This window comes from Aspergillus ibericus (assembly GCF_003184845.1).
Source record: "Aspergillus ibericus CBS 121593 unplaced genomic scaffold BO80scaffold_46, whole genome shotgun sequence".
NCBI classification, from domain to species: domain Eukaryota; kingdom Fungi; phylum Ascomycota; class Eurotiomycetes; order Eurotiales; family Aspergillaceae; genus Aspergillus; species Aspergillus ibericus.
The window spans coordinates 1-25937 of NW_020292144.1; the positions used below are offsets into that span (position 1 = coordinate 1).

General features: G+C 52.9%; 9 protein-coding genes across 9 annotated transcripts; 3 read left to right on the top strand and 6 right to left on the bottom strand.

Moving 5' to 3' along the window:
* Positions 1-14: 14 nt before the first annotated feature.
* Positions 15-842, bottom strand: BO80DRAFT_193519 (phosphoglycerate mutase-like protein; the record flags this gene model as incomplete). The annotated part of the gene is made up of 2 exons (XM_025714133.1): positions 223-842; positions 15-139 (listed from the first exon to the last, which is right to left on the bottom strand). Coding segments are annotated over exons 1-2 (678 nt in total), but the record flags the coding sequence as incomplete, so codon positions are not given.
* A 657-nt stretch (positions 843-1499) lies between these two features.
* Positions 1500-3110, bottom strand: BO80DRAFT_364234 (DnaJ domain protein; the record flags this gene model as incomplete). The annotated part of the gene is made up of 5 exons (XM_025716143.1): positions 1500-1637; positions 1682-2709; positions 2760-2853; positions 2912-2955; positions 3005-3110. The coding sequence occupies 5 exons, from the start codon at positions 3108-3110 to the stop codon at positions 1500-1502; spliced, it is 1410 nt and encodes a 469-aa protein (XP_025571596.1).
* A 743-nt stretch (positions 3111-3853) lies between these two features.
* On the top strand, positions 3854-5447 carry erg9 (bifunctional farnesyl-diphosphate farnesyltransferase/squalene synthase; the record flags this gene model as incomplete). The annotated part of the gene is made up of 4 exons (XM_025722266.1): positions 3854-3921; positions 4008-5067; positions 5113-5295; positions 5340-5447. The coding sequence occupies 4 exons, from the start codon at positions 3854-3856 to the stop codon at positions 5445-5447; spliced, it is 1419 nt and encodes a 472-aa protein (XP_025571597.1).
* Positions 5448-6299: 852 nt separating this feature from the next.
* On the bottom strand, positions 6300-8412 carry BO80DRAFT_414852 (putative MFS transporter; the record flags this gene model as incomplete). Its single annotated transcript, XM_025718119.1, has 10 exons — positions 6300-6326; positions 6411-6782; positions 6865-7104; positions 7179-7298; positions 7364-7564; positions 7607-7713; positions 7758-7849; positions 7898-7973; positions 8019-8109; positions 8152-8412. 10 exons carry the CDS (start codon positions 8410-8412, stop codon positions 6300-6302), a joined length of 1587 nt encoding a protein of 528 aa, XP_025571598.1.
* A 1043-nt stretch (positions 8413-9455) lies between these two features.
* On the bottom strand, positions 9456-11728 carry BO80DRAFT_193577 (uncharacterized protein). Its single transcript, XM_025714134.1, has 2 exons — positions 11548-11728; positions 9456-11478 (listed from the first exon to the last, which is right to left on the bottom strand). The coding sequence occupies exon 2, from the start codon at positions 11424-11426 to the stop codon at positions 9654-9656; it is 1773 nt and encodes a 590-aa protein (XP_025571599.1). The 5' UTR covers positions 11427-11478; positions 11548-11728; the 3' UTR covers positions 9456-9653.
* A 573-nt stretch (positions 11729-12301) lies between these two features.
* BO80DRAFT_437846 (putative extracellular lipase) lies at positions 12302-14333 on the top strand (the record flags this gene model as incomplete). The annotated part of the gene is made up of 5 exons (XM_025721015.1): positions 12302-12639; positions 12683-12828; positions 12874-12946; positions 12993-14209; positions 14305-14333. 5 exons carry the CDS (start codon positions 12302-12304, stop codon positions 14331-14333), a joined length of 1803 nt encoding a protein of 600 aa, XP_025571600.1.
* Positions 14298-16780, bottom strand: BO80DRAFT_496353 (flavin-containing monooxygenase). The gene is made up of 9 exons (XM_025724013.1): positions 16045-16780; positions 15862-15986; positions 15631-15813; positions 15490-15586; positions 15372-15443; positions 15282-15320; positions 15002-15231; positions 14681-14909; positions 14298-14593 (listed from the first exon to the last, which is right to left on the bottom strand). The coding sequence occupies exons 1-9, from the start codon at positions 16703-16705 to the stop codon at positions 14445-14447; spliced, it is 1785 nt and encodes a 594-aa protein (XP_025571601.1). The 5' UTR covers positions 16706-16780; the 3' UTR covers positions 14298-14444.
* A 1492-nt stretch (positions 16781-18272) lies between these two features.
* On the top strand, positions 18273-19574 carry BO80DRAFT_496354 (SRR1 family protein; the record flags this gene model as incomplete). Its single annotated transcript, XM_025724014.1, has 3 exons — positions 18273-18696; positions 18751-19407; positions 19457-19574. Exons 1-3 carry the CDS (start codon positions 18365-18367, stop codon positions 19572-19574), a joined length of 1107 nt encoding a protein of 368 aa, XP_025571602.1. The 5' UTR covers positions 18273-18364.
* A 519-nt stretch (positions 19575-20093) lies between these two features.
* On the bottom strand, positions 20094-25690 carry BO80DRAFT_482258 (uncharacterized protein; the record flags this gene model as incomplete). Its single annotated transcript, XM_025723397.1, has 3 exons — positions 25035-25690; positions 20271-24985; positions 20094-20210 (listed from the first exon to the last, which is right to left on the bottom strand). Exons 1-3 carry the CDS (start codon positions 25510-25512, stop codon positions 20094-20096), a joined length of 5310 nt encoding a protein of 1769 aa, XP_025571603.1. The 5' UTR covers positions 25513-25690.
* Between the last annotated feature and the right edge of the window lie 247 nt (positions 25691-25937).

Consider the following 25937-nt stretch of genomic DNA (forward strand, 5'->3'; position numbering starts at 1 on the left):
GAGGAGGGGACATACCCAGGGTAAGTGGCCGCCGGACAGTATCCCGATAGAGTGTTGTTGTATCCGTCTCCTTCGGGGATAATCACCAGGTCGTATTGAGGGTAGGAGTTGTTGGCGCCGACGTTGCTGAAGAATCCACCTATACCTTATTAGCATCATTCATCTCTGTGTAGTACTGAGGGAGGAGGGAGGAGGAGGAGGAGGAGTGGGGGGGGGACATACTCAGCCACCACCGCGCACTCTCGAGAATTCTCGCCTGACTCGTCGTCCGAAACATGGGCTTCTTCCTCTGCGTCCCATTCGGAAACACATTCAAATCGTCACTCCAATCTGCCATCCCCGCCGGCGCTTTATACAAGGTCCGGCCGTACTTGGACCAGAACCAGGCACCAGAGGTAGCCTCCGTGGCCGCGCCGGTGGGGAGGAGTTCCTCGGTGCCCATGACATATTCCCAGTGGTTCAGGAAAGATAAGGGTCCCGTGGCGAGGGTAGTGTTGGGGTGAGCGGTCGTAAAGTTCTTGAGCTTTTCGGCAAAGGCTTCCATGCTGAGGGCATCCAGGAGGTATGAGGTGGGATAGCGTTGTGCATGGCGGTGGAGGATGTGCGTTTGAGTGAGTTCACAGCCGATGGGGTTTCCGGAGGGGAGAGTGAAGCCCGGGCTGGGGGCGTAGGGACTAAGATTGCCCCAATTGCTTTGGAGGTTGAAGGAGGAGGCTGTGGCCGAGGCCGTGGCTACGACGGAGAGGGCTGCGGCGAGGGGGGTGAGGGGGCCCATTTTCACTCAGAAGCTCGCCGAGTGCTGTGGATTGCAGAGGGAGAGGGGATGTGGTGGATATATTTATGTGGAAGTGCGGGATCAACACCGACAAGCATTATCTAGGGATGCGGAGTCCGTCGTATCAATTGCTGGATCAGGCATCGCAGCGGAGTCATCGTAGGAGTAGGGTTCCGGGCTGCATTTGGTAATTGGTCGCGTGCGCTGCGAGGAGACCCCCAATCCTGCCGAAGCGGGGAAGACACGGTTGGGGCCGGTGAAAAGTTGGTTGCTTATCAGGAGACATGGATCGGATGTCTGTCTCTGGAAAATTTTTGGGAGATTCACTGTACTGTGCTCTGTGCTTGTCGTGGTGCTGGTAGCAATTGACCTATTGCAGTGTGTTGGGATGAATATGTGTTGGTCCGGAGTACTCCGTAGGTTGATGACTACGGTGGCATCGTGGCACACACAGTATAAGACCACACCTGCAGCATCCGCTGCATGGACGCATCGTTGCCTGGACGATCCGGAGATCTCCGACCACCTTATCAGCTATCAAGGACACTCACGACAAAGCAATCACAGTAGCAGTAAACATCTCATTCTGATTAACACAGGGTATTCCTACCTCTATTATCGCATCTAATCATACGTCCGTAGATGGGCTATAAACTCGCTACACAACATCGTATCCAACGTCCAGTCTGATCCACGGAAACTCAATCGATAGAACATGCAAGGATTAAGCAGCAGCCGGGGTCTCCTCATGCTCGTGCTTCTTCTTCTTCTTCTTGTCCTCCTTGCCCTTCTTCGTCATCGACTCCGCCATCAGCTGCTCGAACGCCATAAAGTCGCCCTCCTCCTCGGGGTCACGTTCGGCCTGCCAAGTTAGCATGTACTAGTCATCCGTAGCAAGGTTCTTACCTTGGAGTAGATATTGCCCGCAATCACCAAAGCATGAGCCCGCTCCACCCGCTTATCCAGCTTGATGCGCTTGTCGCCAAGCACCTGGTCGCAGACGTCGCGGAGCACGCTCTGGATCTCAAACTTGCTGCCACGCCATGCCGCCGCCAGAATCTTGCCCGTCACCTTCTTCTCGTACTCGGCTTTCTTCTCGTCCGTCCAGTCCTCGCCACCGCGCTCCTCCAGCTTGGCCATCTCCTCCATGGTCATCTGTGCGTCGATGGCGGTCGAGATGGTGGTCCACGTCTCCTTGGCCAGCGTGCCCTTGTCCTTGAGCCGCGAGAAGAACCCGGAAATGCCCAGGAACTTCTGCGACTTGAGGAAGGAGGTGGCCTTTTGCACGTAGGTGGCACCGATGGCGTGGAGGATCTCCAATCCGAACGATTCCATCTTCAGGTTCTCCACCTCCAAACGGATCTTCTCCTCAAAGGCCCGAGTCATATCGGCGCTCTTGTCGGTTTCCGTCCACACGCTGATCTTATCCACCAACTTGGTTGCCAGCGTGTTGACCCGCTCCTCGCGCGCCTTCTTGCGCTCCATCTCGTAGGCGGCCAGGCGCTCCTGTTGCTCCCGGGACAGTCCGCCCTTCTTCTTCTCCTTCTTGCGCAGTTCCTTCTCCTCCTGGGACAGACCAGCTGCCTCCATGCGGGCCTCCTCCTCCGACTTGTCCATGATGGCCTGCTGGCCAATATAGCGGCGGGGTGTGCTCGTGCCCGAGCTCGGGGATGGGGCGGCAGCGGGCTTCTGGGGAGTGGCAGTCGTAGACTCGGCGGGGGTCGCTTCGGCGGCACCTTCGGCGACATGTGCCTCGGTTTCTTCGTCGTGAATGTTGAGCTTCTCCTCGGCGGATGCGGCCAGTTCGTCCTCCTCCATCTGCTGCATGGTAATGTCCATCGTAGTAGTCAGGTCCTTCATGAGCGAGATTTCACCGATCAAGTCAACGAAGGCGTTGCCACCGAAAATCATGCCAAAAAACTCCGAAGGGTCCTCTGAGGGGTTTGTTAGTACCCGACTGCGCCTGCATCCCATGATGTCTTACCGAAACCGCCGCCGGGGACGGCATCCTCCTTTCCAAACTTATCATAACGTTTGCGCAGCTCTTCATCACTGAGGACCTGGTAGGCTTCTCCGATCTGTCACCAGATAAAGCATGAGTGCAGGTTCATGGGTCAACACAAGGAATCAGCCTACCTGCTGGAATCGCGCATGCGCAGTCTCATCGCCAGGGTTCTTATCTACGTCCGTCAGTGCTGAGGGGTCACGTACGCCAGACGACAAACGCACCGGGATGAGTGACAATAGCCAGTTTGCGGTAGGCCTTCTTGATCTCAAGTTCCGTCGCGGTGGGCGACACCCCGAGGGCGTCGTAGTAAGAAGTATCGGCAACCATGGTGGAAGAGTTACCCAGCCACACGAGGCAATCTGGCGGTCACAATGCAGGCAATCCAAGGCTAGGCAGCAGGAATCGCGACAAAGCGTCAGAGAAGATGAGCTGGCCGTGCAGCGGGTTCAGCGCAGAACAAGTAATTTTTTCTGCCTGATGATGCTTTTCCGATGCCCTTCCGTCATGGCGGGGGAGCCTAGCGGCCTTGGGTTGTTGCCCGGTTGGCCTGCGGTGCGAGGCCGGTGACTGTGACCGACCTTGTTTGGTATTGTCACAGAGCGGCGCATTCCCACCAGATCGGAGTCCGATCGCACTCCAGCCACGTCAGTTTGGTGGTAATACCGGGTCATGGCACCCGCACGCGCTAAGCCATCCAGTCAGAGCCGCTAGCCGCTCAACCGCCCTTTAAAAAATTCCCTCGTCGCGCTGTTCTTTTCTTCTTCCTCTTCTCTATTTTCCCCCTGATTGGATTCAACCTCCTCCCTAGTCTTCACCTCTTCCTTCTTCCCCGTTTCCCCTCTTTCTCCCATATCTCCCATTCCTGCCTTGATACTTGATTCCCCGTCCCCCCTTTCCCTCTCAGCCTGTGAGGCATTCACTCACTGTGCTTGTACATTACTGTACTATCCCGTTGCGTTGCGAATTCCGTTGACTCGGTCATTCTCCGCACTGCTTGCTTTCATTCCTTGTTTACGTGTAATAATTACCTAATTTTGCTCTTGTGACTATTCGATCGTAATCTGCACATCATGGGTCTCGCATCGAATATCGTCTACTTCACCTTTCATCCCTCGCAATTGAGGTCGATTATGCAATGGTTGGTTCCGGCCCATGTCCTCGAGCACTGTGATGGGGTCTAGTGTGTTGTGCCAACGCTTACGGAGGCTTTGCCCGCGGTCATAGGAAGATCTGGCACTCCCCTGTTCATGAACGCAACGAGAAGGAAGAGACCGAGACTCAGAAGGCCTGCTTCAAATTCCTCGACCTGACCAGTCGGAGCTTCAGCGCGGTCATCAAGGAATTGCACCCCGAGCTGCTGCTGCCCGTCTGCGTCTTCTACCTCGTGCTTCGCGGTCTGGACACCATTGAAGATGACACGTCGATCCCCTTGGAAACGAAGGAGCCCCTGCTCCGTGGGTTTAAGGACTTCCTGGAGCAGGATGGCTGGACGTTTAATGGCAACCGCCCCGAGGAGAAGGACCGTGAGCTGCTGGTTCAGTTTCACAACGTCGTCACGGAGTTCAAGAACATGAAGCCGGCCTACCAGACCATCATCAAGGACATCACCGATCGGATGGGCAACGGCATGGCCGATTACTGTCGCAAGGCGGCTTTCGAAGATGCCAGTGTGGTCACCAAAGAGGAATATGATCTCTATTGCTACTACGTCGCGGGCCTGGTTGGTGAAGGACTGACGCGCCTCTTCGTCGAGGCCGAGTTCGGTAACCCCGCCCTGCTGGAGCGTGCGCGCCTGCACAAGTCCATGGGACTGTTTCTGCAGAAGACCAACATCATCCGAGACATCCGAGAGGACGAGGATGATGGACGTCGGTTCTGGCCCAAAGAGATTTGGTCCAAGCACGTCGACCAGTTCGAAGATCTGTTCAAGCCCGAGCACCGTGAAGCTGCACTAAACTGCAGCTCCGAGATGGTGTTGAACGCATTGGAGCATGTCGAAGACTGCCTGTTCTATCTGGCTGGACTGCGTGAGCAGAGTGTGTTTAACTTCTGTGCCATTCCGCAGTCCATGGCTATTGCCACGCTGGAGCTTTGCTTCCGCAACCCTGCGATCTTCGAGCGTAACATCAAGATCACCAAGGGCGATGCCTGTCATCTGATGATGGAGTCGACGCAGAACCTGCGCATCCTCAGTGCGACTTTCCGCACGTATGCGCGGAAGATCCACAAGAAGAACACGCCCAAGGATCCTAACTTTCTCAAGATCAGCCTTGTTTGTGGAAGGGTGAGTTGCGTTGCTCTCGTAGTTGTTCCATGCTAACGAGTCTAGATCGAAAAATGGATCGAGACCATCTTCCCCAGCCAAAATGCGGAAGTTGCCAAGCGCCGTGTCACTGGCGAAATGTCAGAGCTGGAGAAGAAGCAGGCCGAGGAGCACGCTGAGACGCGTAAGGACATGTACTTCATGATGGCTCTGATGGTGGTGATTGTTTTCATTGTCTCGATTGTGATGGTACGTCTATCCTCCATGTTGCTGTGTCCAAGCTAACTGAATAGATTTTCACGGCATGGTTACTGGGCGCGCGGTTCGATCTAGCGTGGCAGGAGTTGCGCTCGGGCAACTTCCGGCCGCCGCCGCACTTGCGCGAGAAGCGAGAGCTATAGCGCATTTCTACGGAGTTACGACTGACTGATATACTAGCTGCGGAGGCTTATGTCTTATACCTTTTCTGCCTACCGCTTATTTACTAATACATTATTCTGCCTTCTGACCCTCCCTGTTTCCCCTCTTGCAACTAGCACTGATGTCAAATTGCAATCCGGCCTTTTCATGGCTGTGGTTGTGCCGAAGAAGTGCTGATATTGAGCTGAATATCTGACCAGCGACGTACTAGAGGTGTGTCCTGCAACATACTCTGTTGAGATGGCACACCTCCATTGAGGACCTGGAACATGCTGTAGCATCACTGCTAGATAGCTAATGAAATACTGACTTTATCCCTTTTCTTCCGTAGAAACAGAATTCAGCACGGATGTCAAATTGCAATCCAGCCTGTCCATGACTGTGGTTGTGCCGAAGAAGTGCTTATATTGAGTTAGATTTACCAGCGACGTACTAGAGGTGTGTCCTACAACTTGTTGAGATGGCATACCTCCATTGAGGACCTGGCACATACTGTAGACATAGCTAGATGAATGAATTTTTTTTCCCGTGAATGATACCTCATCCTGATCAATACACAGTGCAATAGTAGTAAAGTATATCCTTCCTCGCTTAAATTCAAGACCAACAGTTTGTCTACGGCTTCTATATGGTTTTTTTTTTTCTGTCTTCACTTCACGGGGAAATTGTATTTATTTTGAACAAGAATAGCACACATATCATAGACAGACATTTCTACTATTCTCAGATTATTTCGTATGACTTATCCCGATCCTTGCTCAAATGATCCGATTTCATTTCGTAGTTCAGTTCGTCCATTCATAAAATGGATCCCTCTGTAGGTAGTAGTACCCTCAATAAACATACCGGAACCGCGGATTCTATACCATACAGATTAGCATCCATCCAACACCATATCCACCCCTACCTATATCAAAAAGGAAAAGGAAGGCATAAAGACGTACCTCAAAATCCGTCAAATCAGCCATCACCTCCCCATCCCCCTCCCCTCCCCCCTGCCCCACCCCCGCATCCACCCCATCCCCATCCCCAACATCAACCCGAACCTCCCCATCCCTCCTCCTATTCCTCCCCACCAAAACGCCCCTCAACACCCCCGCACAAAAAACCTGACATACGGCACACCCCAGAATCAATTTACAACCCGTCTCATATACCGGCGCCTCGCGGGCCAGAAACGCATGCGGACCGATGATATTCCCGATACAGTAGGCCAGGAAGACGAATGCGGTGGCGGTGACGCGCTTCGTGTATCCGCCCATGTTGCTGGAGGGGAGTTGGAGGGAGAGGACGAGGGGGGTTACGAAGGAGCCGATCTGTTGATGTATTCGATTAGTGTTATTGTGATTGGGATGATTGGGATTGGGATTGGGGGGCGGGGGGTGGGGGGGGATGTACAATGTAATAGCCGAATAACACGCCATAGCGGTTCGTACGGGGGAGTTTCCAGAGGAGACAGACGCCGATGATGGTGGGGATGAGGTAGAGGGCCATGATGAGGGTGCGGATGTTTTGGTAGCGGGTGGAGAGGTAGGTTCCGGTCAGGATGAAGAGGACTTGGAAGGCGCCTTGGGGGATGGCGAGGACGGTGGTGAGGAGGGGGTTGGTGACGAGGGATTTAATGATTAGTTTGCCGAACTGATTCCTCGATCGGTTGTTAGTTGGTGATTTGGTGGTGGTGGGTTTGTTTGGGGATAGGGGGAAGGGGTTACGTTTGCGACGCCGCCGTTAATGGTCTCGTTGAGGAGGGTGAAGAGGAAGAGTAGCCATACTTGGGGGTCGAGGAGGGCTTCGCGGATTTGATACCATTTTATGGAGCGGTTGAGGATGCCCTGGTATCCTTGTTAGGTGGGGATGCAGGAGTTGGGTGGTAATTGGATGTGGGGTTGGGACGAACGGTTTGGTTTTGCTTTCCTCGGCCGATGAGAAGAATCTTTTCTTCAGCGGTGAAGCGCTTGCAGGAGAGGATGCTGTTCGGGAGGAAGAGCATCATGAGAATACCCCAGATGATGGTGGCGCCGCCGCAGATTAGAAACACAGCACGCCAGACGGGAAAGGTGTCCAGTTGACCGATTGCGTAGGTGAGGAGACCGCCGACCTGGTTGGTTAGATACGTTTGTTGGAGAGAGGGGGGGCTTACCATTGATCCCACGCCGTTGCAGCAGTAGAAGATGCCGGCGCGAAAGGGCTGCTCTTGACGGACGTACCACATTCCCACGATCATCATGAAGCAGGGGGTGATGGGGGCTGAGGAATCAGCAGTGCTTGGGTGTAGTTGTGATGGAGCTTACATTCGAAGCATCCAAGCAGAAAGCGGCAGATGGCGAGGCCGTTGAAGTTGCTGCAGCTGGCAGTAATCATGAGGATGGCGCCCCAGGCGATTCTGTCTGGTTAGTATGGATGTGCATGTAAGTAGTGACGGAAAACTCACACGAAGGATGATACGACGGTTCCGATAGGAAACCGTTGGGCAATGTAGCTCGCGGGATACTCCCAGAAAAGGTACCCTGACGGATTAGTCCAGCAAGGTGCTGTTGAATGGATGAGCATACCAAAGTAGAAGATACTGGCCAGCCAGCTATACTGGTTACTGTCGATGTGAGCATCGGTAAACAGGTCAAACACAGCGCTGTAAGAGAGAGCCTGCGGCTATTAGCATGGTCTACGACAGGGCGAGTCACTCACCTGCTTGTCAATGTACTGCAGACAGTATGTACCACACATGAGCGGCAGCAGAATCATATCGATCCGTCTGCGTAGTTTCTTCGTCCGAACAGGGTCATTGAGCATCTCCTGGAGCTGTTCATGGGATACTCCATGCTCGTGCAGAAAGATCTCCGCTTCATCGAGCTGCGAAATCTGGCCGACGTCGACATCGTCTACTTTGGTAGTGACCGGGATGGTCTTCTCTGGGTCTGGAGACTTATGCAATATAGCTCCCGTCATGGCGGCGTTAGAATGTTCTGCATGTTTTCGAGATGACAGCCACACTGGGCAGTTAAATAGATATGAAGTGCATTAATGGTCGCAACTATGCTTTACCCCTCACGAAGCCGGGAGACCGCCAAGCAGGTCGGCCAGGCGTGCATGGATAACATGGTATCGCCTGGATCTGCTTCATATTGATAAGGTGAACGCAACCGGATTATCCTGCCTTAAACAGCATGGTCCACGATGGCTCGAGAGGTATCAAGAGTCGCGTCTGATAGTAGTCGGTCACGTAAAGACTATCGGACACGATCCGAAGATAAGGCCGGGGAGATAAGATGGAGATGTGGGGTCCCCATCGGCTTTACAACTGGGGCCGAGTGACAGATTGACAGATAGTAGACGGCTCGTAGACAGTTGGCCTGCATTTATTGGACTGAATATGAAGTTGATGGTCTTGACGGACTGGAAGATTGGGAGAACTGGGTTGTATAGTCAAGGTATCCTCCGCCAGGTATTATAAGGGAACAGTTCAGGATATGTTTCTGGCTGTCGATTAGATTTATCAACCCAAACATGATAACACAAAGCCATCCTCATCAAATCAAAGTCCGCCGTGGTTGGACAGCACCAGGAAATATTGGGCAACATGGTCCGGCTATCTAACCGGTACACCTTGATCAATCTTCATTGTGTGATGCCCACAGTCATTCATTAAGCGTCTTCACCAGGGACTCCTGTGTCTCCACCTCTGTATGGCTTGGCTACATTGCTTCTTTGCACAGAGAATATCCCTGTTTCTACTGACTCACGATGGCTGGGAGCCAATCCAAAAGGGTGGGGGACGCAACCGGAGCGGTCCGGTCCGAGCACCATTGCTACATCGCATCAAAACTTTCGGGTAGATGTGATGATTGTGCGTGAGCTCAATCATATGACCACCGAAACTGGAGGAATGTTGCAGCCTTTCTATCCAGTGTCAAGGGTAGCAGATGACTACCATCCTGCTGAGATAACAGAAAAAAGGGGACTTGTTAAACAAGGTATAATTGTCCTGGATTCACATTGCCAGAGGACATATGTCGCTGCGGATTGGATACACGGCGCAAGGAGAAATAGTTGGTCGGTTGAGGTGATGCCATGGCTGGAGGTAGAAGGGTGGCTGGAGATGGTATATGCATGTGGTTTGCCAAGTATATACATATTTCCCTCTTATCAATATCCGGTAGATTCACCAGCCGCTGGGATAGAGAGAAAATTCATTGTGTTGTACAACCCGCATGTGATAGCGCACGGGGGGGGCCATAATTAATAGGCGGATGGGATCGAGTTGAAGGACCATGGAAGTCATGCTCAGTGTGCTGCTGCGTGGATATGACATCGGGGCTCAAGACACTGGAATTCATAGCTCCACCAACATAAGCCGGATGATTCTCCATGATGGGAAGTTGAACACCGGATGGCGTAGTAACAAGCTCGCTGATGGTAATCCGGTTGATTTGGTCACCGTTGACTAAATCAGTCACAAATTTCGTGCCGTCTGCCATGACGAACTGGCTGCTGCCCCGAGAAAATTGAGCTTCCATGCACAGGCGAGTCCAATCGTCGGAGCTGTTCATGGGTAGACAGACACAGGCAGGATAGTGTTCGTTGAAGCCGACGACAATGGCGAAACCTTTGACAGATGTCCCTGTACCCTCGGATAGGCGGTCCCTCACAATAATCGCGGCTCTGTTGTTCCGAGTGTCGTCTGGCAGGGTGAGCAACTTTCGCTTGGAATTATAAGAGTTACTGGGCCTCACTGCCACGCTAAACCGTGTGCTGACGTTCCATACTACAGAGAAAGAGTTATTGGGGACAACGATCCCCTGTTTGATGATGTAGACATTGTCTTCGGAATCGGCACTTGAAGATTGCGGCACACAATCTACTTCCGCTGGGCAAACCCGATAGAACTGCTTGCGTTTGAGGGCAGTACCTCTCGATTTAAGCCGGAGGGCGAGCTGTTGGTCCCCATCCTGATTGCGAAAACGGCAGTTCAATAGGCCATGATATAACCCGTCATCAGAGAATGGTCTTAATATCAGGGATATATTCAAACCACAATTGGTAAAAGTGTAAGGGGTGCTGGAATCGTGGTCGGTCATTGGGACGATGTCTCCTGCATTGGCGAAACTGGACGGATGGCTCGCGAGGAGACCGCAAGGAACGTTCTGCCAACTTGAGCCACCCTGCGTCAACGACCAGGCAAACAAGGACTGGTCATCTGAATTTCGGATTATCTCCTCCTGGAGACGAATGAAGGCCTTTTCCCCTTCACCATAGAGTAGAGGCATGTTCACGTCGAAGATGCCCATCAGGCAGTATGCGATATCTTCCTCGCGGGTGGTCTTGCGTCCGGATGCCCAAGACATGCGCTCGGCCACACTCGCATCAGTCAGCCTCCGCCAACCGCGTAATATAGCGGAATCAATCCCGGTTCTATCGGATATTATGCTGTCCATAGTACTCTTATAACCGAGAAAAATCCAATTCTTCTCAAAAAACAGAACCTCTGACGGCGCTAGGAGTTCTTGCAATGTCCACCCGCGCTCGAACCACCTGCAGGACTTCAACTGTTCCACCGTCACTCCTTCTGCGGTAACGTCCAGGTCGGCAAGGTATACGTAACAGCGTCTCGCATTTTTGTACCAACGAAACATCGAATTGATTGCCTCACTGAGTTCGACAGTTGACCGCTTGTCGATGCAACACGTATCAATCCACACCCAGGGGATGCCGTCGCGCAAGGCCTGCTGGCAACAAAGCCAGGCTTTGCGGAAGCCCTGATAGGCTTTGGGAAACATGTATTTATATCCTTCAACCTGCTGTTCACGTACGCTGATTTCGAGACTGGAGGGAAGGTCTTCGAACACAAGTTCGGTGCCCTCGCTCACCTGTAGCCACGTATGCGAGAAGATGGCGTACTCTGGAATTTCACCATGGTTAGGGAAATCCCTTAGCCGAAAAGTCGCGGAGTTGAGGAGTCGCATGATGTCGGATTCAGGCTTGATGAGCGTAAAGAGCCGTGACTAGGTCGAGCGACTGCAAAGCGAGATACTGTCAAAAAGGGGTCAAGCCTGCATGTGTTGGGGATTATATAAATGTACATACCAATGTGACGTGTTGCATCGTGAGTGGCCGTCAGGCATGAAGGCGTCATGAGCTGCTCTCGGAAGAGTATTCCCCTCCTGCGATCTTCGATAGCTTACCCCAGGTGAGGGAAAGGAGATGCACCTGGCCGCTCAGGCACTTATGCATTAGCCCCGAAGGGGGAGAGTGACCGACCACCATCGGGGGTGTTGGCCTCTCCGAACAACCAGGAGAAGAACAAGAGTCCTACCTGACCGAAAAGGGGGCCCTAGGATGCTAACCAGCTGGAGGGTTTGGTGATATTGATCGAAGATGCGGACTCAACCATGCTAAGATGCACGATATCATAGTAAACCGATCCTGTCCTGCCGCAATGGCGCCCGATCGAGCGGCAGGCGACGGCCATTCTCATCCCGCGCCCGATAGGCGCGATATCTGGACAATATGAATTCAGGGAAATAGAGAATACCGGTCGAGATTGGGAACTAGTCTCACATCATGTATCAGCCACGTTGAAGTGGTATATTGCAGCTCCTGCCGAATATGAGGGAGGCAACTCCGCCCGATGGCCGGTATGGCCGGCCGTCATTCCGGGGTGCGGCAGAACAAGGCTCCGGAGGCCCCCGATTCCGGAGAGAGTCCGAGATAGCGATAAGGCCGGCCGATAAGAGGGGGAAAAGACGTGGAGACCCGCTCGGCCTCAGAAGTATCCCCGTCTGATAAATACATCGTAGTCCCTCCCACACCATTCAGGTAAGCCACCACACCACTCAGCATGTTAAACACACGCTCACTTGTCCTGGCTGTCCTGCCAGTCCTACTTCTACTTTTTGTCCAACAGCCCGCATCCCAGCCCAGCAACCAGATTCAAACCCTCCTCGCTTCCTGGCTGCCCGCACCACTACACCATGTCGTGCTTTATAACCGGCCTCGCATCATCATCCCCCAGGGCACCGTCGTCGGCACCACCTTGACTGACACACTCAAAAGCCCCGTTGATGCTTTCCGCGGAATTCCATACGCATTGCCCCCAATTGGGGATTTGCGCTTCCGTCGTGCCATCGCCGTCAATGCGTCCGACGCTCTCATCGATGCGAGTGAATTCGGTCCACGGTACGTTCTTCCTGCGTCACGGAGATCAATTCTAACTTTACAGATGCCCGGGAAAGCAGCTCTTGAATCCTAAAGACACTGGTGGAGATGAGGACTGTCTCACTGTCAACGTATTCCGACCCCACGGCGTCCAAGGAAAGCTTCCCGTTGCTGTCTATGTGCACGGAGGGGCCTACAACCGCGGCACTGGTAGGAGTCAACCTCCAGGTAGAATACATTAAGCTGACCGACCAGCGTCCATGCACAACACGGCATCAATGGTCGCCTGGTCCGATGAGCCCTTCATCGCAGTCAGCTTCAACTACCGGTACGTCCCAACCGGCCCCCCCACCCACATCAACTAACAATTCCAGCATCGGTGCTCTCGGATTCCTCCCCTCCACCCTAACCGCCAAAGAAGACATCCTCAACCTGGGTCTCCACGACCAGGTCCTATTGCTGCAGTGGGTGCAAGACAACATCGAGCAATTCCACGGCGATCCATCCCAGGTGACCCTAATCGGCCTTTCCGCCGGCGCCCACTCCGTACGCCTCCCCCTCCCACCACCACCACCACCACCAACTAACCCCCACCAGATAGCCCACCACATAATGAACCACACCCCCAAGGCACCTCTATTCCAACGCGCCGTGATTGAATCTGGCGCCGCAACCTCCCGCGCCGTCCACCCCTACAACGCATCCCTCCACGAAGCCCAATTCACCGACTTCCTCACCACCACCGGGTGCGCCAACCTCCCCTCCTCCTCCATCCTCCCCTGCCTCCGCTCCCTCCCCTCCACCACCATCACCACAGCCTCCTACACCACCTTCGACAAATACAACCCCTCCCTCCGCTGGGCCTTCCAACCCGTCATCGACAACGACCTCATCCACCACCGCCCCATCGACGCCTGGCACTCCAACCACTGGAACCAAATGCCCATCCTCACCGGCTTCAACTCCAACGAAGGCACCTACTACGTCCCCCACAACATCTCCACCTCCTCCGAATTCACCACTTTCTTCCAAACCCTCCTCCCCGCCTACACCCCCTCGGACATCCAAACCATCAACGCCCTCTACCCAGATCCCGCCACGGACCCTACCTCCCCCTACACTGAAACCCGTCCCCTCCCCATCGGGCCCCAGTTCAAACGCCTCGAAGCAGCCTACGGCCACTACGCGTACGTCTGTCCCGTTCGCCAGACCGCACATTTCGCCTCCTCTCTTTCCGAGGAACCGATCTTTCTGTACCGCTGGGCTCTGAACAAGACTGTCCTCGGTGGTGCGAACCACGCTGATCAAATGGAGTACGAGACCTTTAACCCTGCCGTAAGAAGTATCTCGGACGCTCAAGAGGAAGTAGCGGGGATGTTTCACGCGTATGTGACTTCGTTCGTGGTACATGGGGATCCGAATGCTCTAAAAGGACGGTGGGAGGGTAGACCGCGCTGGGAGAGGTATCGGGCTGGGAAGGCGGATGGGGAGAAGGTGATGGTGTTTGGGGAGGGGAATGATGAGCGGGCGGGTGGAGTGGGGAAGGGTGTGGCGGCCCAGTTGGTGGGTGATGAGTGGGGGAGGAGGGAATGTGAGTTTTGGTCGGGGAAGAGTGGGGGGTCTGATTGATGCAATACCATTTCATATACAGTAGAGGTAGGGAATGGTGTATATATGATGATCTAGATGATGTTGATATCTTCGAGAAGCAATAATCAATACTTCAGTTGCTAACTCGTAAACTCGGCTCCTGACCGAACGATCGCGCAGTGTTGAATTCTACCCTTCCACCCCAGCTCCAAAACCCACTCCCAGTTCTCATTCCCCTACTTAAGTTTCGAAACCCCATCGCCAGGAGTATCCCGATACACCGGCACCGGACACCCCATAACATCCGCCTTAACCAGCAGGGCAATAAATCGCGAATAGTATCGTGAGTGAGTCGTCGTTCCAGAGATGAACCATATATGCCCATCTATATACCATAACCCATTAGTCCATGATTCCTCCTCTTTGAGAAAACCGAATCAAAACTGAAGGGGAAAGAAAAGGTAATACATACGAGGACTAGGTTTAAACGCCCCCCTAATCTCCCCCTCTTTATCCAGACCCCAGTAATCTTCAACTTGGTCGTAGATCTTCGGGCCGAAGAGTTCCCCGATTGTATCCCGCACGTTCCATTTATAGCCCGTGGCGAAAATTACTACGTCGGCGGGGAGATGCGTGTTGTCTGCGAAGAGGAGGCCGGTGGGGGTGAAGGATGTGGGGTGGCTGTTGGATTTGATTTTTACCTGATGCGTACAGAACACGGTCAGTAGTTGATGGGGTGAGGTTCGAGTTGTGGTGACAGTGGCAGTGGGTGTGGGTGTGGGTGAAGACGAACCATTCCTTTGGCGATATTGGCGCAGTTCCCAACATCCATGTAATGCCCTCCGTATCGTTCGGTGACGTGGGCGACGACTTCGCCATCCCGATCGACCCTGAAGCCGGCGCGCTCGAGAGCGTCGAATCGTTCGGGGTTCTGCGCGATCTGAGCGCGGATGCTGAGGATGCTTACGAGACGGCTGACGGCATGGGGAGTGGAGAGTTGTTGGCGGTCGGCGAGTTTTGATCCTGTGGTTGAGGTTAGATAGGTTCTTGGGGGGATAGGGTAGGGAGCGTACCTTTCCGAGTTTTGGGCATGTATTCTACTGGGATGATACCTGGGCGTGTTAGATGCGAATGGTCAAGTGGGAGTGTATCGGGGTCCTTACAAGTCCGGCTGCGCTGGACCATGGTGATGGAGGCCATCCCAGTCCCGACCATGTCTGCTGCCGCGTCGTGTGCTGCTTGGTTAGATTGGAGCGTTCTGGTGGGCAAGTCGTAACTTACCGGAATTAGCAGATCCGATGATTACTGCATGCTTGTCTTGCCACTGACGGGGACTTTTGTATTGTGCGGTGTGTAGAATGTCACCTTGGAATATATCCTAGGGTGGTTAGTAGCCTGGTCTCCGATGAAAGAGTGGCTTACCTCGCCTGGATATGTGGGCCGGACGGGCTCATGGCCTCCGGCGCCAACAGCCATGACGACGTGGGAGCATGTGACGGATATGGTGGTGGCTTGTTCGCCCTGTTGCTGACGCAGTTGTAGAGTCCATTTGTGATGGTCCTCATCCCAGGTTCCGGAGACCAGCTCCGTAGAGAAAGAGATGTTCTGTTACGGTTAGGTTGAATAGTTGACAGGTAGGTTGATGGTCCCTACGATAGAGTATCTCTTAGCCCAATCCTGATAACCCCGGGCCAGTTCCTGTCTGTTCATTAGATCAGGGTACTCGTCACTGAAGGTAGGTCCAAAAGGGAGCTGGGCGGCATCTCGGTGACTATGCACTGCTTGGGTCAGTCTCGTCATGGATGTAAGAAACGCATGGAAGAGGCTGGGGTATACATTTCATCGATTCATATCGCTGGAGCCAGGAGTCACCCACGCGAGGTGCCTTGTCAACCACGAGATAAGACACCCCCAAAGCCTGCAGCCGGCCAGCGACACTCAAGCCGGATTGTCCACAGCCAACAACCACGCATTCATAGTTTGCGCCATCATGGAAAGGCTGATGTGCCGTATGGGTATTGGGCTCGAGCTCATCCACGCTCGGCTGATCCCGAAACTCCTCCAGTATAGTCCTCAACAACCAGATCTTCCAGCCGCCATTTCCATCCGGCACCAAGGAAAGAAACCCCGAGCACGTGGCAGCGGGCACTGCCTCAGTCTCAAAGGTGAATGGGACCTCAATCCAGCCCAGGCATGGGGCAGGGCGAACCGCTCGTGCGGCTTCGGGAGCAAGCTGAAAGCCTTGCGCCTCGCGAGCAAGGCATCGACCATTCCAGGCCTCGGTGACAGTAGCGGCGGAGTAGAACGTCCGCAAGGTGCCTGTCAACGCAACACTATCTCTCCACAAGGCATCTGACGTGAAATGGTCGAGCGACAAGGGGTTGAGCGGGGTCGTGAATTTCCTAGCGACAGCAGCCGCATCGATGTCTTCGGGAAGGTGGCATTTCGGCAGGGAACATGGAAGCGTAGGGAGGATCCCTTGGGGAAGGTTGGCCATGATGTCGGCTACAAGTCCAAAAAGCCTTGGGGTGGGATATTGGTGGACACTGGACAGGTCTGGTTTGAGTTTTTAATTCAATTGCCCGGCCCATATGCAAGGTAGCAGCCCTTTGCCAACTCAGCTGTTATTGATACCCTGCAGGTCAGGTGATTTCATCTGATGCCTTGCATCTGTCTGAATCCCGTCAGCTGCATCTGGTATTGCTTTCCATCGCATTCCTTGAAGCCTTGCTTTATTGACAGGTTATAAGCTCGGGGTGTTGCATGCCTCGAAATTTCGGCGATCAAGCTGTCGCTCTGATGTGCACATCTGCACAGTATCTAAAAGTTCTGCAGGAGTCCCTGATGTCTGCCAAGATACGTAATCGGTTGAAGATGCAGCAAAGTAAGCAGATTCAATATGTACCTAACTCCGAACTCCGAGTCCATGCAGGGCGATGCATCTGCATTATAACAGACTTAACTCATCAGAAGCGTTTACGAGCAAATGAAATGTATGGGGCCATAATGACAACGCTTGTTCCACTGCTGAGGATATTGAACTAGCTAAAAGCGGTTTTGACCGATAAAGAAGTCATTTTTATTTGAAACCGAGGTGTCTAATCTAAGGGTTGAGACATTCCGACTATATCGCGGATCTTCGTCATCGTTGATATCGAGGAAGAATAAGCCCTCATTTTGAAAATACGACGGTGAATGTACTGGATAAAGCAGATGCTACACATTGAAGCGGCTAGCGTTAGTATCAGTGATATATCGATCAGGTACTTGGCAAGGATGAAAGTTTGCATGGGCAATCTGAACACATGTTGAGAGACAAGACTTCATGACCAGAACACGATCTCCTGAGATCAGACGGTCGCGTTTAGAGACTTTAGCTTCTGCACAGCATCGGAATCTGCCGATGAGAGTCATAGATGCATGACACATTATATTTGATCGTCCATTTGAAGCCTGCACTGCATTAGTAGCTGAATCGTGGACCAGAATAGCAATCATGATGTTGATCGTGCATTCCTGGCGCATGACGTCGCGGCAACAACTCCAATCAGTAGATCGTGAACTGTTGGGCGCGGGCGCTTAGGGGTCGTCCTGTCAAGAGGAGGCGAGGCTGAACCGGCGATACTAGTAGGCAACAATGTAATTCAGATATAGATGAAGGAGCCCTAACCACATGCATGTCAGTTGTACTGCTTAAAATAATCATCCTTAATTAATACCCTGGTCGTCGCTACCCCCGTCGGCGCGGCTGCATCTGGATATAAATACCCTAATATTACTTAGTATAGTAATCCACTAGAGCCAGCCAACAGGTTCTATCTCTGGAAACGCACTATTTCCCGCCCAAACACCACCGGTTGTCCGTTTGGGTGATATTAATAGGATTACCCGGGCATGCGGCGACCAATCACACCCCCATCAGAATCCCAACAGGTTGGATCGCCCCGGGGACGCGCCCCCGTCGGGGATTGACAGCGGTGAGACCCATGCGGCTATCTATTCCTGGGCGTGAGCAAACAATTAAGCCAGCCGCGCGCACGGCAATCATCGAGGAGAAAATAAAGAATATGGGTTTCTCGTTTGGACCGTTGTATAAATTCATCATGGGGATCAGCCTTGGACAACTACGCATGGGCATTGTTCTGCGCTCCTCTCAATGGCAAGCATCGAATATCCGTCTTCTTCAGCCTCAGTTTCCCGCCAACACCAAGCTGACGGGGAAGCGTCCCGACAGGGCCCGATGGTCGACCTCGGGGTGGAGGACATGGAAAGTCCGATCGAGGATATGGAGACAGTGGCCAAGCTGAAGAAGAGATTGGAGCATGTGGTCCGGCTGTACAACTCTGGGAAATTACTCTTCCCTCGTGCGCTCTTGGAAGGCCTTCACCAGCAGATCGAAGCAGGAAAGGAGGAGGTCTGTATCACCGACTTGGACGATGTACCAAGCACGCATAGCCTCAAGGTTCCCGCCATATGCTCGGATTTTGCGTAAGTCATCCTGCAGGGAAGAGACCCAGGCGCGCCATCATCTGACTGGACCAGCACCACGTATTGCATTGGTTATACGAGCATCCAGCTGTTGACGTATATCCACCCTTCGTTTCCAACCATGATCCTGAGCGACCAGGCCCCTGTTTCCATCTTGTACACCCACTACCCGAGTCACCCGGACGGCACTCTCGAGGAGGTCTGTGCTGCATTCGACAAGGCCCGCATGGAATGGTTAGAAAGTGGAACCTGCCAGGAGCTGCAGAGCCACTTGACCACCATGAGGTTCTCGTGTCACATTCACAAGATCGTCGCGTTTGGTCTAGGCACCTTGGCGAAAGTCCAAAACGACCACTTTTCGACGCGCTCATACGTCCAACACGCCGCGATCGCGACCATGGCGACAGCTTTGAAGGAAAGAGGAATCAATGACGGAAAAGAGATCCAGTGTTATGCGCAGGATCCGTGGTATGATGAGACGGATGTGGAGTTCCTGAAAAGTATTGGGATCACCGTGGTGAACGATCCCAAAGGATTCCTGGAGATCGACGAGTTCACATTGGTCTTTTCCGTCTGCCCCAATATACCGGTTAAACAGATCGTCGCCGATGTCCAATGGCCGGGCGCAATGATTTGGAATACTGTCAGCGAAGGGGAAGAGACAAAGCAATGGAGGAAGCGACTAAGGAGTGGGGAGGAGTTCTGGATGGGGTGAGTGCCTCCTTTCTCACGTGGGGTCCCCTGTCACTCATGGCGGTAGCCCATTGATAACAGACCCCGACTCGAAGCGCGTTTGTGACATGGTCAGCCATTACACCAAGGCGCCGCTCCTCGACCTCGAAGACTTTTTTGGTGATCTTACTGTATACGTGAAATGAATTGGCGGGAGATGACGGGGCGGAGGCGTGGAAGGATGCGGTTTGTCCTTTGTATCTGAAACGATTTAGTTCATTCCCATATTGTGTGAGATTTTTTCACGTGGCCTTTCTTCTGATAAGCAAACTGGTAAACTAGTTGGGTCATAGTATTGTCTACGGAGTACCTAGGCGAGCTGTATCATGTCCTCCGCTGATCAGCCAAACAAAGCCGACGCGCACCCGGCGGGAGGAATCTCGGAGCGGTGATTGGCCCTGGGGCCCTGGCGACACGCGAACTCAAAGGGGAAAGGCCATTTGGCGCCCGCGGCGTCGTCGCCCGCCCTCAGCTTCATCTTTCAGCCTTCACCTTTCAGCTTGAGCTTTCAGGATCATCCACCAAACCACATGGGCCAGATAATTTATCTAGCTGCTCAAATTTCCTATGCGTACCCCTTGATGCTAACTCGAAACCAGCAAAGTCCAGGAAAATCTCTCCATGATCACTAACAACGTCGTCCTGCCATGAACCTCGGCACTCGCTTACGGCCTTCTTGTGGCCAGCGCTACGGCAATCGCTGTTTCAGCACAATGACTGATGGCCACTTCAATACTGCTAACTCCCTTGGACGCAGCCGCGTCGTGAGCCTTTCCATGGAGCTAATTGTTCTTAGCATACTTCGTACTTGCAATAAAAGAAGGATGACCATGGCAACATACCATGACGCAAGGGATTCCATTTGCCCCCAGAATCTCAATCTCGTTCATTGCAGCCCCTGCACCTATGGAAGACGTCTGAAGGCTTTTGAAGACGGCTTCCTTGGCACTCCAACGACCCGCAAATGAGGCGCGTGGGTTCGGGGCCTTGGAACAATACTCACACTCGGCAGGTGTGAAATTGCGGAGGATGAAATTTGGGTTTTCAATGTTAATGCTCATTATATCCTCGATGTCAACCCCAACGCTAGTGGGTGAGGATGCGGTGGCACGCTGCATTACGTTTTCCAGGAGGGATTGAACTACGGCCGACGTCGCTGACCTTTTCCGGAAATCTTTGGGTTTTGGCTCGCCCATGATGCATGGGCCATGAGCTTCAGATCGCGATTCGTCAGTAAATGAAGATTGATCTGTAGTTAAGCGACTGTTTTGGTTCAAAAATACGCGTCGCATCTCCTCGGGCCCCTTCCACGGTGCGTCGGACTTTACCCGAACCAGGGAATTCTTCAGCAGTCGAGAGACAAACTCTGCATTTGCTGTCCGCTGCCTCTTTGTCACACGAGCCCGGTACTCTTCAAAGCTCGTGACTGGTACAGCTGCGAAGAGATACTTGGGTGCCACCATGATGTTCAGGGCACCTTTCTGTCCAAATCCAAAGGAGGTAAGCATCGTTGCTTTCACCTCGGATACCTTAATGGAGTCCATGGGATAAACAAGATGCTCAAACTTGCGAAGTTCCTCGTCAATATTGTCCGCATTGCGATTTCCTGGAACGATGCTTTCGCGGAACATTTGTATGCAACCGTTCAGCTGCCACGCCCCTGCAGCTGCTTTGGGATGCCCGGTCAATGACTTTTGGCATACGCACAACAGCGGATTTCCTTTACGTCTTCCCAGGTGGTTCATTTGAGCGTTGATCACCTCACCCTCATTGATCTCGTTGGCGCGGGTTGAAGTCCCATGGGTCGATGCAACACGTATGTCGTCAATCGTTAGGCCCCATGTTGCCAGAGCTGCCTTGATGGGGGATATCCCTGGGTCTTGGAGGCGGATATTACTTGCCCACCGGTGCTGAGCCTCGCGTATTCTGGACTTTGTTGCTTTCTCGATCACTCGCGTGGCAGCCTCAGAACGACTTATCTTGTCAAGGCGTCCGTCCAGCTCTCGTTGATAGATGTCGGCCATCTCATTCTCGAATCCCGTGCGTCGGAAATCAATATTTAGCAACGGTGAATCCCGCGCTTCCACTGATTCTCGTGCCGCTGTCAGGATTCCCTTTCCTGGAGCTGGAATGGACCGCCCGATCTGGTCACTGGCCATTTGGTTGTAAGCAACAACCCCATATATGGGTAGTCCCATTTCCAGGGCAAGGTCAGCAGCCATTACGATTTGTACACCACACCCCGCTGATTCCACGAACCCACCACGCGAGCTTGTTGTAGGGCGGGAAATTTCACCTGGCCGACGGCCTTTGGCCAACTCATCTGTGCTGTTGGCTGTGGCTTTGATGCTAGCGAACTCATACGCTACCTCTTCACCATAATCATCACAACCGCCAACAATAGCCACTCTGCATTTTCCAGTCTGAATCGCCTCGCAGCCGCTATCTAAAGATTCGATGGCGGTGGCACAAGCGCCGACTGGGGTCTTTAATGGTCCCGTGGAAGAGAAGATCAACATATTGACCCAGGCGCCCATAGTGTTGGAAAAGTGGTCGAGAATAATATCCCCTCGGACTGGTCGGTCAAGGAAACGGTCGCGATACATACTCTGGATAGTTTTCATGGTACCACCCCCTGTGCCTAGGCAGTTGGCCAACTCGGATACGTGAATGTGTCGGTACATCTCATAAGGGTCTTTAATTCCGGCGGATAATAACGCTTCGGAGACACAGCAAAGTGCATACAACGTAGTCGGGTCACTTTGTTGTACAATATCCTCCGGGATGCCATATCGCAAGGGGTCCCAGCCCCTGGGGATCTTCCCCCCTGCGACTTGATGGAAAGGAACTGCTTTCGGGATCATGACCACCGCTCCCTTCTTCACAGACACGCGGTAATTATCAGAGCCCTTGATTGGCTGGATAGAGACTTGATCCCCGTGACGCAGCTTAAATGCCTCGGCCGCTGGTTTGGAGCTTTCAAATGGCGGCAGGTCATCCTCTATCGCTACTTCATGCATAAACTCCTTGCGCGACGGATCATAGGGGTTTAGTGCGTCGGGCTCGATCAAGCGGACGCCAGAGTGGTTCATGATCTGCTGGTCATACTTCCCAGGGATTTCATCGTCACGGACAGGGTCACCCGTCTGTGCGTCAATCCATCCAACATATGGCTGCCCCTTGAGGTCACCATTGACATGCTTGATCAATCCCATTATCCACGCCATTTCAGCATATCCTTCCAATGAGAATTGACCCTGGTGTTCCATCTCCCATCGTGTGCGAGAGCTGCCCCATGGTCCAAGCTCGGAGAATCCCACGATGACGACGGTGCGTGAAAGGTCGATCATCCCTTGAACATCAGGGAGACCCGCTGTTATTTCTTCATGGCACATCAAAGGTGGGAATCCAATCTTCAGATTCACGCGCTCGACTGGATTGTCTGCCTCAAAACATTCAGATCTTCTATGCGATCCCTGAATCGTGGTTTCATAATGGGCGTCTTCTTCTGCCATGGCAGTTTGCAAACGGAGCTCTTCGGCCAGTGTCTTGCGGCTTGCTGCGATATGTTCCTTGGCATCCCACATGGCCCCAAACCCGCCCGTTAGATCCGCATATATAGGTGTCTCTTCAGCCAATGAGACCATCGCTGGTGTCATCAAGGCTAGGATATTGAAAGCCATCTCGTCTTGCGTGAAGGTTATAACACCAAGTTTTTCAACTTCGGCTGCTATCATGTTCGATGAGCGCATCAATCCGGTTCCTCTGGTCCATCCAATGACTGCCCCACAAATGGTAACATACGTTGACCAACTCTCAGAGTGGAAACGATTGAACAACGTCTTGAGCCCGACCTTGGCCTCTGGATAGAGGCCATCTCCACCAAACGTACCTTCATTGCAGGACATTGGTAGAATGACCATTGTAGGCCTGGTGTCTATGCGTCGCTTCTCCTTTTCGCGGCGAATAAGACCTATCAGCCGCAGCACATTCACAAGCATTGCCCGAAGTGCCAGCTCCTGCCGGCTGCCTAAGGTGTTCGGCTCACCCGTCTGTGGGATGGCGGCAAATGGAATGATGCAGTCCAAGTCGTTACCTATAGGAGAGTCTGCGCCGTAGATATATTCGACCAAGGCCTCACAGTCTTGCTTGCTGGCTTGATTCATCGGGAGCAGCGTCAAAGCTGCACCTCGAGCCCCGTACCTCCTAAACAGCTGCCGATAGAACATGGCGCTTCCAGAGACCGCGCGGCTAGTGGTGACGACAACTTTAGCACCACCGGCCAAAAGGCCCTGGATAATGCAGGCGCCTATTGAGTCGGGGCCAGCACCTGTGACGAGAACTGTCTTGCCGGTGTAGCTGAATCCAGTAGTCACACCCACATCCAACATGTTATGGAGTATCTCTGTCGCCTGGGTATCGTATTTCCAATCTTGTCCGTCGCCACGCGCTTTGAGATGCACGAAAGGAATAGCAGTCGTTGAGCTGGCTGGAGATATGCGCACTTGACGCACAATCTCTGGATAGCTGTTTACCGAGCGAACTATATCTTCATACACGAGGTGGCCCGATGCTGAGATGGTGGTTCTTGGTCCTAGAGGGGGTTGTGTGTGAATGTATGCCGGGTCGCTGAATTGGGCCTCAATGCCTAACTGCAAGATCTCGTTCATCATCGCACCCATGGCACGCGTCTGAGGTAAAGTATCGCCGCTTGCTGGCTCAGGGGACATCATTTCCAGTCGAGCCATGACAATATCCGTGCAGCTGGGCTCCCACCGATTCAGAATCCGCCGTACGCGATCACTCCGTCGATGAATCGTAACTTCTGCTGAACTCTGTAAAGTGTTCAGCCAGAGAAGAAGATCTTCCCGGGCCCAATTCCACCAAGAGTCATACTGCCGGACTTGCTTGGCATTGAAAATGGGCCGAATACCTTGCAAAAATTGCTCATCGAATTCCGCATTCCATTGCTCTAGTTTCTCTTGCAAGCCTGTCTGGCCATCCCACGAACGCGCAGGATCACTTGCAATGGTATCAAGATTGATGTGCAAATGATTTGCAAGCAAGTCAAGCTGCTTGTGCTGGAAATCTCGCTGTTCCTTCCGATGTGTATCGAGTGCTGCCGAGTCTATTAGAGACCGGCCCGTTGCAGCCTCGCTCTCAGCGTGTGTTACTGATGGTACCATGGATATCCCTTCAAATGCCGCGTATTGGCCAACTATATTGTCTAGATATGCCTGTGCGGCATCCGCATTCGCCAGTCGGGCTAGCGGCTGCGCAGTGATGGCAAGGCATATAGGAACGATGGTTTCGGCCTTTTCTAGGCCCCATCTCGACTGTAGGTAGTCCTGTGCAGAGATTTGATTAAAGCCCGCAGGCATCTTGCTGGATATAAATTTGGAGATCAACCCCGACATCTGCTTTCCCGGCTTTCCTGAGAACCCTCCCTGGAGTGCTTCTCCTATGACCGTCAAGGGTATGTCTTCCACCCCTTCTGGAATCCGTCCGAACTCCGCGACCAAGTCGCCTGTCAGCTCATTTTGAAGAGTTGACTTGCCTGCAATAATAAGTATGTTGCGATCTCATGGAACTGTACTAAAGCATACCTCCACATAGATCGCGAATCGTCTTCTCCAGTGGTACTTGGTCGAAAGAGCGTCGAAGCTTCTGGGCCGTCATTGCGAGCAAAATATGCCGGGCCGAAAGTGAGACTCTAGCGCTAGGTACGTGTCCCAATGCCTCGGTAGTAGATGATACTGGTGCTGGCCCTGGTACTGCACTTTGTTCAGTTTCCGACCGAGGAATACTAGCTGTCAGTTGCGCGGGATTAGGCGCTAGTGCGGTTGGTTTCGACGTTGGTATCGGCAACGTGATGTCTGGATACTCATATAGGATTTTGTCCTGGTCGTCCTGGTATGAAAGAAACTGGAAATGGGCCCATTGTGATGGAGCATGCTGATCATGATGAATGGCGGCGGACTTTCTAGCCATCCTTGCGAGTGTGCTGCGGGGACCAATCTCAATGAATCGCTGGATTGGTGACTGTTTCCGAAGCAGCGCGTGCTGCGTTTCGATCCTGGTCATTTTTAACAGCTGTACTATCGATCCGTGTGGTGTTGGCCACCTACCATCGTACTGGAGACGCTAGTTGATATCTACCTCGTCAGTCTGGTACACGACTTTTGTACCCGTAACACACAGAAGACCTACGAAAGCAACTCGATAAACAGTTTGTATGCCAGGTCATTTTGGTCCTGCCCAGTAACTGGCTTGTCGCTGGCGGAGGGAGGCATGGTCCCAAGAAGAACCATAGGGAACAACCCTGGACTGGCTAAGATATCTTCAACCAGCTGATTGGAACCTCACGGCTGATATATGATACCAACGCCTCAATGGTCAGGCATGCAAATAAGGGAAGGATATTGGCCAGGCCTTCATCGATGGTCCACCATCCCCTGCGCAGTGCGCGACCGTTGTAACGACCAGTTCAGACGCAAATATGGGGGTAG